The sequence below is a fragment of the Larimichthys crocea genome, chromosome XVI (genome assembly GCF_000972845.2).
Source record: "Larimichthys crocea isolate SSNF chromosome XVI, L_crocea_2.0, whole genome shotgun sequence".
Taxonomy (NCBI): domain Eukaryota; kingdom Metazoa; phylum Chordata; class Actinopteri; family Sciaenidae; genus Larimichthys; species Larimichthys crocea.
Window position 1 is genome coordinate 16899944 of NC_040026.1, and position 13407 is coordinate 16913350.

The 13407-nt window shown below is 39.8% G+C and overlaps 1 protein-coding gene across 20 annotated transcripts in view; it reads left to right on the plus strand.

Moving 5' to 3' along the window:
* Positions 1-472: 472 nt before the first annotated feature.
* The window catches only part of LOC104930360 (calcium-activated potassium channel subunit alpha-1), an 89270-nt gene continuing 76335 nt past the window's right edge, over positions 473-13407 (plus strand). For 7 of the 20 annotated variants that reach the window (XM_019278843.2, XM_019278845.2, XM_019278842.2 and 4 more), the window contains exon 1: positions 474-1447. In XM_019278843.2, coding sequence (XP_019134388.1) covers positions 1214-1447 — 234 coding nt within the window. In that variant the 5' untranslated portion in view covers positions 474-1213. Of the gene's footprint in view, positions 1448-13407 lie in introns of all 20 variants that reach the window. The other 13 variants (XM_019278848.2, XM_019278850.2, XM_019278855.2 and 10 more) reach the window with 3 other exon arrangements.

Sequence of the window (13407 nt, forward strand, 5' to 3'; positions counted from 1 at the left end):
CCTTTTGTGGGAAAATAATCTTATTCATTGAGATGTAGATGGAAATGGATTTAAATTCACATTGTTTATATTTCAAACTGATGAACAGCTGTGATAATCTTTTGTTTGTAAGAGCTGAAATATGTTGACATGAAGGATTCAGACTTTAAGGAGGGTTTTAAGTTACAAATGAAGTTACATCTTCAAAGGAATAGATGTTTATTATCAGTTTCTTGAGTGTAAACCCTATAATTTAGACCAAATAGACACCCAAACTTTAGCCTATAATAATAAAGATATAACGGCACCACTATGAGGATAAGGTGTTTGAAGTCCTTCATTATAAGACTAAAAGCGTCTCCACAGAACTAATAGTTTCAAAGTAAGCTGGCTATAACCACAAAGTTAGAATCATCAAAAATGAATGAAGCGGTCACTATAAATAACCAGACATCCAGATAGGCATCGACGTCTGCTATTGATGGCTCCGCCCCCGCTACCTGTAAATCTGCGATGCCATCTCCCGACAAATGGATGTGACAGGCGGAGCCCGGGCAGCGAGTATTACTAAATCCGCTTCTAGATTCAAGAAACTGAAATTTACATGTATTTCAAATACGACATTTCCTTAAAGGATATCAAAAGACTGCGAGCTTTTTAACGCGCATTCAACAGTGCGCGCCGCGGAGCTGAAGTAGACCTGCTGGAAAAAGCTGCGCTGTTCAACAAGGTGGAGCAGTGAGTGGATCCATCGACCGCTGAGGACAACGCGCCTCTTTAATATCACAATAAGAACATTTGTTGTGTAGTTTGACCCACGAAGGCTGTCGGGAAAATCGTGAGTTTTCGTGGAGTTTGCCAGAAAATGAGATTTTTACGCACAGATCAAAGGATGACGCGCAATTCCAGCCATGAACGCGCGTCGTGAGTCGCACGACTGATCTATTGATTTGAAAGGAAGTTTTTTTTTTTTATTATTATTAATATTATTATTATTACTGTGCGCGTGTCTGCTGTCCACCCAACTTTTACTGCGCGTGTCCAAATGAGAAGGCAGAGGAGCGGGTGGTGGTTGACTTAACATGGCTGAGCCTTTGGGGCATCAGGGGGCGCTGGCTGGAGCTCCCCAAAGCGCTTAAATCCCCAGTTGAGTTGTTTTTTGGCGGTGGTTGAGTGGTGGTGGTAGTGGTAGGAGGGGGGGGGAAGAAGCCTGGCAGGAGACCAGAATCCGATAATGTCGAGAAACAGGGAGAAATTCAACCCGGATCCATCCATCCAGATATCCAAGATGAATGTGATCATCCCGTTTTCACCAGATGTGCCCTGTGACAGCAACGGCCAGCGGATGTGGTGGGCTTTCCTCGCCTCCTCCATGGTCACTTTCTTTGGGGGTCTCTTCATAATCCTCCTGTGGAGAACTCTCAAATACCTGTGGACTGTGTGCTGCCACTGTAACGCCAAAAAGAAGGTAGGTCCGGTCATTTCACAAAGCACCACACCTCACTGAGATGACTTATTTATTAAATATAAAATAACCAGTGCGTGACAACAATGTGTCCTGTTTGATTTATGAAATTGGCTCCTAATTAAATCAGTGTTAAGGCCCCATCCATAGAGAGCACAGTGTGAATAATTAACTCTGCTACTTCTTGGCTTAATACAGCACCAGAGAGATTCCATTAGACTAAAGCAGCTCCACTCTTTGACCACATATCTGTGAGTGATGGTGTGTTTGTGCAGCAGACACTTGTTGGTGGACCATTTGTGCACCTGTTCGTTCCATTAGGTTGATTTGAAAATGTTCCAACACAAAATCAGGATACAGTGATTAGAAACTGCTCCGCTTACATAACTGTTTGATATTTGGACATATTGACTGTGTTTTTTATTGAATTGAAAATCCCTCAACGTGGCACTCTAAAGCAGGCACATCAAGTTTTCAGTCCTTAGTTGTACTCACGAGTGGCATCTTGTCATTCTCATCATTTCAGTTTTATTTGCCGATACAATGGAGGTAATATTGGTAACTTTCTATAAACGTCATCCTTGTTATTCTGGATAATCCACAGCCCTCCCCTCCCTTCCTGTGAACATGTCACATGTCTGTTCACTGCTTGTTCTTTGTCTTAATTAGTGACAGAGACACTTTCCGAAAAAAGATCTTGCTGTTGGATATTTTAAATATGATTTCCATTTACCTCCTTTTAATTAATGGGGCTAACTTGACTTAGACAGAAGCAGAAATGATCAGAAACTTTAAGATTTTAAAGGTCGAAAAAGGTTTTTGCTTTTATGTTAAATGTAACTTCACAAAAAATAAAACCCCTAGCTTCGTTCCCCATGATTTATGTTCTCATCAACATAGTCAGTGGTGATTAATATTTGCTGCTCCAGTGAACCGTTTTGTTTGACACGTCTCCAAAAGTCAGGAATAGTTTTGGTCAGTTTGCTTTGAGGACACGCAGTCAGCTGCTGCCACATGGGTCACACATTGTTGGACGTCCATCAGACATTCTCTCATTGGTGTGTATCTGTAGTGTATGTGTGGAGGTTAACACTCATGCCACAGTGTAATCCCCAGAAATCATTTTCATAACATTTAAAGACAGACTGACACTACATTTTGTGCTTCGTAGCCGTTACGACACCGTCTGCCCGAGGCAGGCTGCAGGCCGCGGTCCTGCGTCGTCTTCATCAGGCTCTATTTAAACTGCTCCTTAAAGTTTGTATCTGTCCTCAGACTCTAAAAGGACAAAGATGGACTAGCTGATACAGGTGTCACGGAGTGAGCGGTTTATCTTTTTTTTTTTTACCTTACGTACGAACATTCATCTCCCAGACAGTCAGGGTGGAAGAGGAGAAATGGCAAATGCCGCATGCAGGGTGGTGCTGACCTTTTTCAAGGGAGATGTCTGCATTATTTCCATGCTTTGGGTGAAGCTGGATACAATTCTGACTGCGATTAATGATTACTTTCATGAGGGATTAACCTGCTGATTATTTGGGTGAGGTGCAACAACTCGAAATCCTCAAATAAAGCAGAGAAAAAATATTTCACGAGCGTGAAACAGCAAATATTTAGAATATTTCTGCTTGATAAATGACTCAAAGGGGACTGATGGCTTAGTGTTTCAGCTCTTCTTACAATATTTAAAAGAATCCATCAGTTTGAATCTGAGTTTTATTTATAGCTGTGCAGAGATACATCTGCGAAAATAAGATCAGGATGAGGTTGTTCCTTTCCACAGTCCACAGTCGAACGCTGTTCATGTGTGAACACAAGAGCGCAGTCAGATTTTCGTGTTTTTCTTCACATCGTGCCCAAGCGAAGCTGCTGAGCTCCACCAACCTGTTGTGCTACTCTGTGGGAGTGAGCCAGAGACGGGTCATCCTTTCACTTTCAATCTTCCCCTCTCTGCCTTTTGCTTCTCCTGGCATTCATTTCGTAACTCCTGCCCTGTCTTCTTCTCACCTTCTTTTTCTCATCCAAGAATCAACCTTCCTCCAAAGTGTCAGAAATGCAGTGTCAGGCGCACACACACACACACACACACACACACACACGGTATGTGCCATATGAATCAGTGTTTTTGTTGCTAAGCAACTAGCAAGCAAAGGATTTCATTATAAGAGTAAATCTCTCTCTCTGTTATGCAGTTGTCTCTGGCTGTGAGATGTGGCAGGTTGTGTTGGAGAAACACCTCCCCACCCCCTCCCGGTCTGTGCATGTCATTATCAGCCCAAACATGGAGCTTTCTGTGCATTGTTCATAGATGGGAGTTGATAATCTGTTTCCTCCTTTTACTGATTTTCGGTTTGTTTTCCCCCCCCTCTGCGGGGCGTTCGCTGCCCTGTTGTCCTCTCTTCTGACAGCTCTCTGAGACTGAGCCTCCATCTCCGTGGCTCTGCCTTTCCCAGTCTGATGGCAATCGATGAAACTCGCCGTTTGTGGGGTTCTGATGAATGACGGCTATTATCTGTCTGGGAGGAGGAAAGACATAGTAGTCGCTGTAAATGGCACGACACTCACAATGGGAGTGTATGACGAGCTGTGTCAGATATTCAGTCTTCACAGTTCCTTCAAGTTTCATTGAAGGAAATGTGTTTGTCTGTGTGACCCCCACATGTCCAACACTTGACTTTTGTTCGGAAGCAGCTGTGGTGTTTTGTACTGAAAGAGGCCATTGACCACCCTGTATTTTCAGCCACTCTAGCTGAAGTGGTTGTAGGGATGGTCGACCACTTTGATCCAGACTATTTGAGATTTTATGCAAACATTCATGTTCCCCACAGGTTGAATTACGATCAGTTTGATGACCCCCTGACCTTTTTCTCTACCACCACAATGAGGTTTACATTTGTGGATTTGGTTACTGGACGGATTTTCGTGAAATTTGTTAGATATTCAGCGTCCCAAGAGGATAAACCCTACAGACTTTGTTGACATTTTAATGTGTCCAGTACTTATGGTGAAATACCCGCAAATTGTTGACATTCCCATCAGTCTCAGCTGTACTTTGTGTTCAGTGCTTATTAGTCAATGCAAACGAAGATGCCGCTAGATTGCTAGATTATTTGCCAATGACAGTATAAAGAATGGACAGAGCCTGAGTGACATAACCTGTAGGTTTCCGAAGCACTATTTTGAAGCCTAAAAAATGCCACGCTGGACGCCACTATTAATTATGTGCAACTTTGAGTTATGTACAGTTGTCATGAAAGGGGAAATTAGCTATAAAGACCAAAGACCGTGTTCTGAACCAGGCTATTTATTTCTGCTGTGAAGTTGGACATTTAAATATGGGCGCCTATGGAGGTTGACTCACTTCTGCAGCCTGTCTCAAGTGGCCACTTGAGGAATTACTGTTTTTTTTAGCACTTCTGCATTGGCTTCATTTCCCGGCACTGGAGGTTGCTGCTTGTTATTAGCATGCTGATGTAGCTCAAAGCACCTCCGTGCCTACTGTAAGTAAAGACAGCTGCTGTGGCTGTAGTCTTCCGAGCGTGTATTTGGTTATACGCGTGCAATTTCTGTGTGGAATCTAAAAAGAACAGGCACAGCGAGAGTGCCATGCGCATCTTCTGGCAGTGACTCAGTGTCCTTAGATGTGTCAGGTGCATAGGGTGGGTGGGGTGGCGGGGTGTGTGATGGAGGATTTAGATGGAGAGTCATTCTCATGGTGCTTTTAAGTGCTGTCTGAAATATTGTAATTATGAGACGAGTGCTCGTGGTCGAACAGTGGTAATTACGAGTCAGAAAGTTGGAATAGCTGAGTGGCACTTACTGCTGTTGTCTCTCTCACACACACACACACATACAAAATGCCAGCAAGTCAAGAAGAGTGAATATTAATGCTGCACAACGTTAACAACATTAGCTATCCTACGTTATTTTTACACGTTTTGTTCACAAGAGCCAGATTTGGTGAGTGTCAACTTCCATTTCACGCGAGTGCTTAAACACTCGCATTGTACTTCAATGTACAAACTACTTCAGCAGTCTCAGAAGGAGCACTTGAAGGCGGCATCATTTATTTAATGTCTAGACCCTGGATCCTTTCAGCCAGACAGTCCTCTTTGTGAAGAAAGCACATATATTCCTTGTAATGTCTTTTTAATTGGCTGTATAATTAGTTGGCCAAGTATTAGCTACTCACGTTGCATAATATAAGCAGCATGCCGCAGCTTGGCCATCGAGGCACCATCTGGGATCCAACAGGTCTCAGATTAACACGAATGTTAAACATCTCGACGGTGCCAGAGCCTGCTGCTTTTTTGTCAGAAAGACAAAAGATGCACTTAGAGATGTTCAAATTTTGTTTTAAATGTTTATATACTGGATGTATAGTAAAATTTAATTTAATTACTGGTAGTAAGAAAGAAGAAAAACATACTCTACTGACTTGTGCAGATTTTTCCAACTGCAATTCACCTGTTTGACTGTTGCATAAGCTTGTTCTTTGTTTTTTTTTACATTTTCTATTCAAAAGCAAAAAACAAAACAGCTGCAGATTGAAACTGGGATCAAATACGACAACACCAAAAAAAGCAAAGAACGTATTTTTCGTGTCCAGTTTCTGCCTCTGATTCCACGTAACATTCATGTCCTCAAGTCTGAGCTGAATGTAGCGGCACACTGGAGACTAAGTCTCTCTGTTCTGCTCTCCGATGTTTGATATTAAGCAAATAATTGTGTCCATTCATTCAGTGATTCATTTATTAGGAGGACATGGGGCCACAAGTGCCATATGTGATACAGACACGGTCTTTCTTCACACAGCTGAGGTGCCATAGATCAGCTACGAGACGTGGATATTTCAGGAAGATTTTCCTCCCCTGAAAATGTCTTGATTTATTATTAATGCGATTTATATTAATATATTTTTTAATAATTCATTCATTTTTGCAGGAATTGTGTCACCAGCCACATGTTCTATTCTAGTTTAATGTACTCGTCCTTTGAGGAATGATCATGGTGGATCCTGAGAATAGGCTAACAGTGTTGATCAATGACCTCTGGTGTCAGGAGGATTTAGGTGACATAGTGAAACCTAAATTTGGAGGCTCAGACTATTGATCAAAGTGACAGGGAGGAGATGTGCAGCCCGAGTGGGTGTAATGACTACATGTACTTTTCTGGTGTCTGCTGCTATTAAAAATGTAACTCATCTATTTTAATTGAATTAAAATGAGGTCTGGTGGAAGATTCTCTCGATGTGTAGATAACTAAAAGTACGACTTTTATAAGAGTAAACATCGCATCAATAATGCACTTTGTAATTATTGCGGAAAGAATTCAGATATTTAAATGTCAAAAACACAGCTCTTCACCTTCACCTTGAAGCGATCTCCCTGCATGTGACCTTAAGATGAAATCACCCACCTGACCCACATTTTTAAAGAATAATTGGACAGAGGCATGTCATGAATCACAAATTATTCATCTTTGGACTCTGACATCTTTACTGCCATTAAAAAAATATCATGGCCCACATGCTTTAGAGTACACTCTGGTCATTAAAGTGTGCCGGGATAACAGTGTGTTGCCAATTAAGTGTCTTTTCATTCATTAAAACTCATTAAGTGCAACGTCAGTGTGAGAGGACAGAGTTTTGACAGATGACACTATGGATTGTGACATTACTGCAAATGTATTTTCTTTCATTAAAATGTTTTTGCTCCTTCACCAAGCAAAGTTCATATATACAAACAGCACCGTACATTTAGAAACTATAGGCAAAAACCAAAGGAACACTTATATATACACAAATTAAGATGAATGAGCTCTTCGGATATGAAAACAAATGTGATTCTGAGGTCTATGAACTGTAAACATAGTCAGGTTCACAATAAAACCCTCTAGAGATATTTGATAATGAGTCCCATATCACACAATAGGTGAGAAAAAGACATTAAGCACAATCGTCTAATAATCATACGTATTAATGAGGAAGAATACGAGACAAATACTACATGCTTATAATGTATATATGCATATATTTACAAGAGAAAGACTAAATTATTAGGCTGCTAAATGAAGAGATTCAATCATGCGATTTGATTGGTCAAATATTTTTATACTGCTAAATTAAAGCTAGCTACATTTGTTTTCTCACTTTTTTTTATTTATTAAAGAAGCAATTCAGTGATTTAGTGTTGCACTTTTGTTGTTGCACAACGAAATTTGGGCGAGTTGCACAGATGAGAATTAGACAAATCAAAGAACAAACTGTCAAACTCAAAGCAGCAGACGCTGTGCGAGCAGAACTGAACTGCTGCGACTCGCATGCCTCTGATGCCAGCATTATCTTTCTACTCTTTAGTTTGCCTTTGGTAAACACAACACAATAAAAACCCTGTTAACAAATGGATGGATTGTGTGCACAGAAACACTTGAGAGCTTTTCAGTTCCGCCATTTTTTTTTTGCCGAGAATGGCACGTGGCTCGCAGAATATAGGCGATACCTCTATTCTCTAGTGAAGTGTCGCTACAGCTGCGCCGCTCTAACCTGTTAACGTACGCGCTAAAAATAAAAGCGAGAGGTGCTGCGATGCACACGTGCTGCACACATTGTGTGGTGTGTCCTGGGCATTAGTCCTTATTAGTATGGGTCGAGCTCGCAAAAACTACTTGATCCTACTATTCCCATAATGCAACTGGATAACATCTTTCATTAGAGCCCCCTGAATATTTTAATATCATCTTTTGAACTCTGTGCCCCCGAATTCAAGATTTATTTAAGTCTAAATCAAAGAGCCATGCAAGAAAACAGTTCAACATTTCAGTGATAAAACTCTTTTTAACGACAAGTTAACTGACTTTTATGTGTAAAATCAGCTCAAAGCCCCTTCAAATAAAGACAATAAGTTATTTTACATCACATCACTAAATACTGGACAATTTTTGGTCTAGTCAATAATGAAAATCATCAAATATCAAGAATGTTTTTTTTTTTCTGCCATAGATGCTGAAAAACACACATGTTTCCTAAAGCAACAGTGTCACATGTATAGGAGTGGGAATGATATTGAATCTGTTGTTTTAAGGGTAGAAAAGTTTTATACTGTTGCTTTAAAAACTCAACACATCCTCAGAGATCCAGCATCCAACCGTCCAGACAAACAAATATTCAGAACCACTTGCTCCATCATCTGAGAATAACGAAAAGCGTCCACTAAGCTGTTTTAGTGTCTCATTTCATTAAGTGGCTTATTTATCCAATTTGAACTCTGTGGTCATAAATACAAGAACGTCTAAACGTTCAGGTTATTATTGATTATGCCTACTATATTTCACGGAGGCAGCAGAGGATGCATTATATTATTCAGCAAGACTGCATATCAGCAAGTGCTGACACATTCATAAAGTATGAGTAATAAATTATTTTAGCACTAGTTGACTTACTTCACGATTACAGACCCTGTATAATATCCCTGCTAGAAACCACATGAGGAGCTAAACATGCTTTTCTTCTGATGTTTTAACATCAATATAATATTTAACTAATTGTTACAACTTTTCATTTATTATATCACATAGTGAAATCTTCTGTTGTACCTACCATGTGATATTTTCATGGATCGGTGTTCAGCAACACACCCACCATGTAAGAAAGCGCGCTGCCACAGGTCCTTCATTCCCACAGCTGTCAGACTGTTTAACACCAGCATGACATAATATAACACTTTACTCTATGCATGCCCTTCTTGTGCTAATTATTTCTGTTTATTTACACTGTACAATTACCTCCTGTTGCTGTTTTCTTGTAAAATCTCAACTCATCTTTTCATGGCAACACTTCCTATAAATATATCTACTGTATATAGACATGCACCGGCCAGTGACTCTAACATGAATTTCACTTTTACGCAGCTTATTATGTTTCAGTTTTTGCTGACACTGTCAGAGAGAGTTTATTATTTAGGTCTTAGTGGGTGCTGTTGTTGTACAGAAGTGCATTATATATTATTAGATCAATATAAATATAATTATCAATATAAGGCAGTCCAGTTTAACACTACTACGGCAAACTACAACCTCAAGACTAAATGTAACAGTTATATGAACGCCTCTCTGACAGTGTCAACACAAATTAGATTAGTAAAAGCAAAATTCATGTTAGAGTTGTTGTATTGGATTACACTGGATTGTACAAGTGGCCTGTCATTGTATATGTGCATTTTAGGATAATGCTACAAATATAACTTATATATCATATAACTTTTTATTTCATTCTATATTCCTTTATTTTTTTAATTCTACTATATCGTATATAAGTTAATTTCCCCGCCATGGGTTCAATTATTTCATCTTATCTGATTTTTAATGTCCAAGTACTTCTTGGCTGTTACTTGCCAGTGAAACTAAAGGCCTACACTGCTAACAGTTTAACAGCATGTTCTTTTCCATTTTAGTCTCAAACCCACATAGAAATCTGATCCAGTCACCCTGATCTCCCTTAGGGGATTCAAAAGTGAGATTTAGTTTAAATTCCCCCAGAGGCTCTGTTTTGAATCTCTTTTTTTTTTTTCAAAATAAATGATGTAACATTGGAAAGTCTCAGTGGTTTGGGTCACAGTCTAAAATAATTGCTTTTATTACAGAAAAACATGCTCCACTCTACCCAAAATTAAAACTACACAGAGTGCAATTCACAAATAAATGATCGAAAACACTGCCTGAAAACAGCTGCTACCTGTTTTTCCTAAAATGCAGTTTCGCAGAATTTTCCGCTCCTGTGTTTCGTTGGCTGCATTAGCTACTAAGTGAACTGGACATGTTATTATACTGTGTTATCAGGTTAGTGCTGCAGGGCTCTGGACAGGCGGTAGGAAGTGTAACATGGTCTTGCCGGTGGTCTGCTTGTCTCTGATTAATGGCTCTGGATATGATTGAATTTCTTGGTGCAGCCAGCTATTTAGTAATAATCATGAAGATGAAATGTGTAGCGTGTGGGCGGACACCATTATGGAATACCATGGGGAAACCGTTTTTACATTAAAAGGTGTAAAATAAGAAAGTCATTTTACACAAGCAATGCTCTGTAAATGTGGGCTATTTCTGTTTCTATGCGCTATGTTTCTGAGAGGAATAATGGATCTCCACATTTCTCTGATGGCACAAGACTCGAGAATCCTTTTTGTTAATATATTATTGTTATAATATATATAATAGAGGCTGACAAACTCTCATACTGTCGAGAAGAGTTGTATTACGAGAGTTGCTCCTTCTCTCAACAATGCTAACGACGTCTATCTTCAATGCTGCTTTTATTTTTGATGCTTTTTTTGTGCATAACTGCAAACATGCCTCAAGGTAAAAGATATCCCCCAAGGCACAATTTGTGGTGCAGCAGCAGAAAAACACAAAAATAAATAATTCTGCATATTTTTGTGAGCAAATCCTCAAGAGACCAAAACCAACAATGAACTGATAACAAATATTTCCTGTTTAGCCAAAGCCTGATATATCGTCGTACAAAAGACTGTCATGGATATCTAAAAACTATTAAAGCATAAGAGTTAGAGCTTTTCTATGTTTTCCCTACGTCAAACTACAAAAGATTAAAACCAACAATGTGTTAGTCCATTAACTCTTGAGCCCTGCATCTGTTGATTCATTATAAAAGTGTAAGTCTTTACAAACATACACAAATACATCGTTTCATTCCTCGGCTCAGTGGTTTCGTGGATACATTTGTGATTGCAGCAGACACCTATCACAACACCGAGTGCAACAGTGTGACTCATTTGTGTGTTTTTGGACAATAATATAAGTTATGTAATAAGTTATATTTGGCTACACAGGCAACAATTCAGTGTTAGTGTTAGAAAAACATATTAGATTAATTATATATGAACACATACAAGAGCTACACACTGTCGCACCGTGTGAGAACATGGGCGCTGTAGCTGTAAACATATACACCGCCGTATTGTCTCTAATACTCGCTAGCGGACCAAATCGACAGCCAAAAATAGTCCTCAACAATTGCACTATTTACTTGTGTATGAGCAACGTTTGCTAAAAAGTACAGTGCTCAGCTGTTTAAGGAAAATATTATCCATATTTTTAGTGAAGCTTTATATATTTATATTTTGTTTCTTCAGCAGAAACCGGTGTGTTTGGGATTAAGAGCTGTGGAAGTCAGAATGTATTTATCTGCACTGTTCATGTTTGTATTCTCATGGGATTTGTTGCCAGTCACAAAAATACAGAACATATTCATTTTTACTCTTAAATTAAGGATTTCAGTTATTTCCCAACCGTCCTTCCTGAACCAGACTGCTGGCCCATAGCTCGTTGTCTAATCACAACCGTGCACCCCATGGTTGTATATTGCAGACTGTATTCATTCGTTTGTTCCATTATTTTAGTGCTGCTGCATGCCCTCCAGCTTTAGAGAGATTTATGGTGAAGGGGAAGCACAACACATGTTGCATAGTTGCATGCCAGGATTTCTTTGAAGCTGCCCACTCTGCATCAGGAGAATGCGGCATGCTGAGATCTTTAGGCATTAAAGTGCAGGCATGGCACACGTTAATGTATAGTATATAAACTGTTACAGCTGTCAGCTATGAGCAGTTATTTTCCCCCTCTAACTCTGTAAACTCCATCAACTAATCCCACCTGACGCAGCCGAGCTGCAGGAGAAAGGCCTCAGAGAGAGAGTGATGTGTGACACCATTAAGGTAGAGGAGGAGTAGGATGTCACGGGGTAAAGAGTCCGAGTCGTGTTAGTCTTGAGGCTGTGGGGTGTTTCATCAGAGAGCACGGCTAACCTGTGCATCCTGTCTCGATTTCCTGCTCTGTGAATCATGCCAGTCCCTGCAGACAGACAGACAGGCGGAGAGACAGGCAGGCAGCCCACTCAGTGGAGCAGAAACACCAGGAGCTCAGTGGCTGCCATGGATACACTCCTGGAGTCTCTTTGCTGCTCTCACTCTCTGTATGTTTACTGTATGCATGTGAGCATGCATGTGCGTGGCTTTAATTTGAAAGGCCTTGAGCTCCGGTCACTATAAAAAGAATGATGCATTCATGTTTTTTGTTTTTTTTGATGTTGTGATTTTTGGCATTAAACAATCATGTTGGGTTTTTGCATAGCTGTCAATCAAAAAAGGCAGATGGAGCAAAATTTGGATCTCTGTTGGTGGTGCTGTACTCCTTTATGTGAACGTGAAGCTCATCTAAGTAATATTTTTTTAATTAATAAAGAATAAATTACCGTTTGTGACCAACCACAGAGGATTATCACCCAACTCTGCAGTTCATCTCATATCTCTGGAGAGTTTTAGTGTCTTTCAGCTCATTGTTTTGGTTTCACAGGTCACAGCTTCACTGTTTCGGTTCGTGTTTCACTGACTTTTAAAACCCACTCCCTTCACGAAGGTAGCAATGAACAAACAAACTGAAGTTAGCAGATAGCCGGTGAACGTAGTTTAGCAACATTTAGCAGCTAAAGAGCCAAATACGTTTTCTCAAGAGTCATTGGAGGACAAAGCAGAACTAAAAAGCAAAGTGAATACTGGACTTTAATCACAGTTATGCAAGTTTTAGAGGGAATTACCAGAGCCACAGTACTAGGCTCTACCTATTACGTACTGGTCTCTGTGCAAATGTAAGCAAATATGTGAAAAACATTGACATTTCTCTTTTACTCTCATTGAAAAAACTTGTTTGTTTTTTTTAGCGTTCACGCCGATAAAGATTTTAAAAGTATTGTTTGGTAACACTTTATTATTTAGCCTGTGATTTACAGTTTAATTTCACTGTATGGGAAGCTAGGAAGCTAAAATCTTGGAATAATGAATGATGGAGTACAGTAATGTACTTTTAGGAGACTTAATAGGTGAAACATTGGCCCACTGTATAGGCAGTTCAGCCAACTTTGGATTGCAAATACAATACAATAACAACAAATGCTT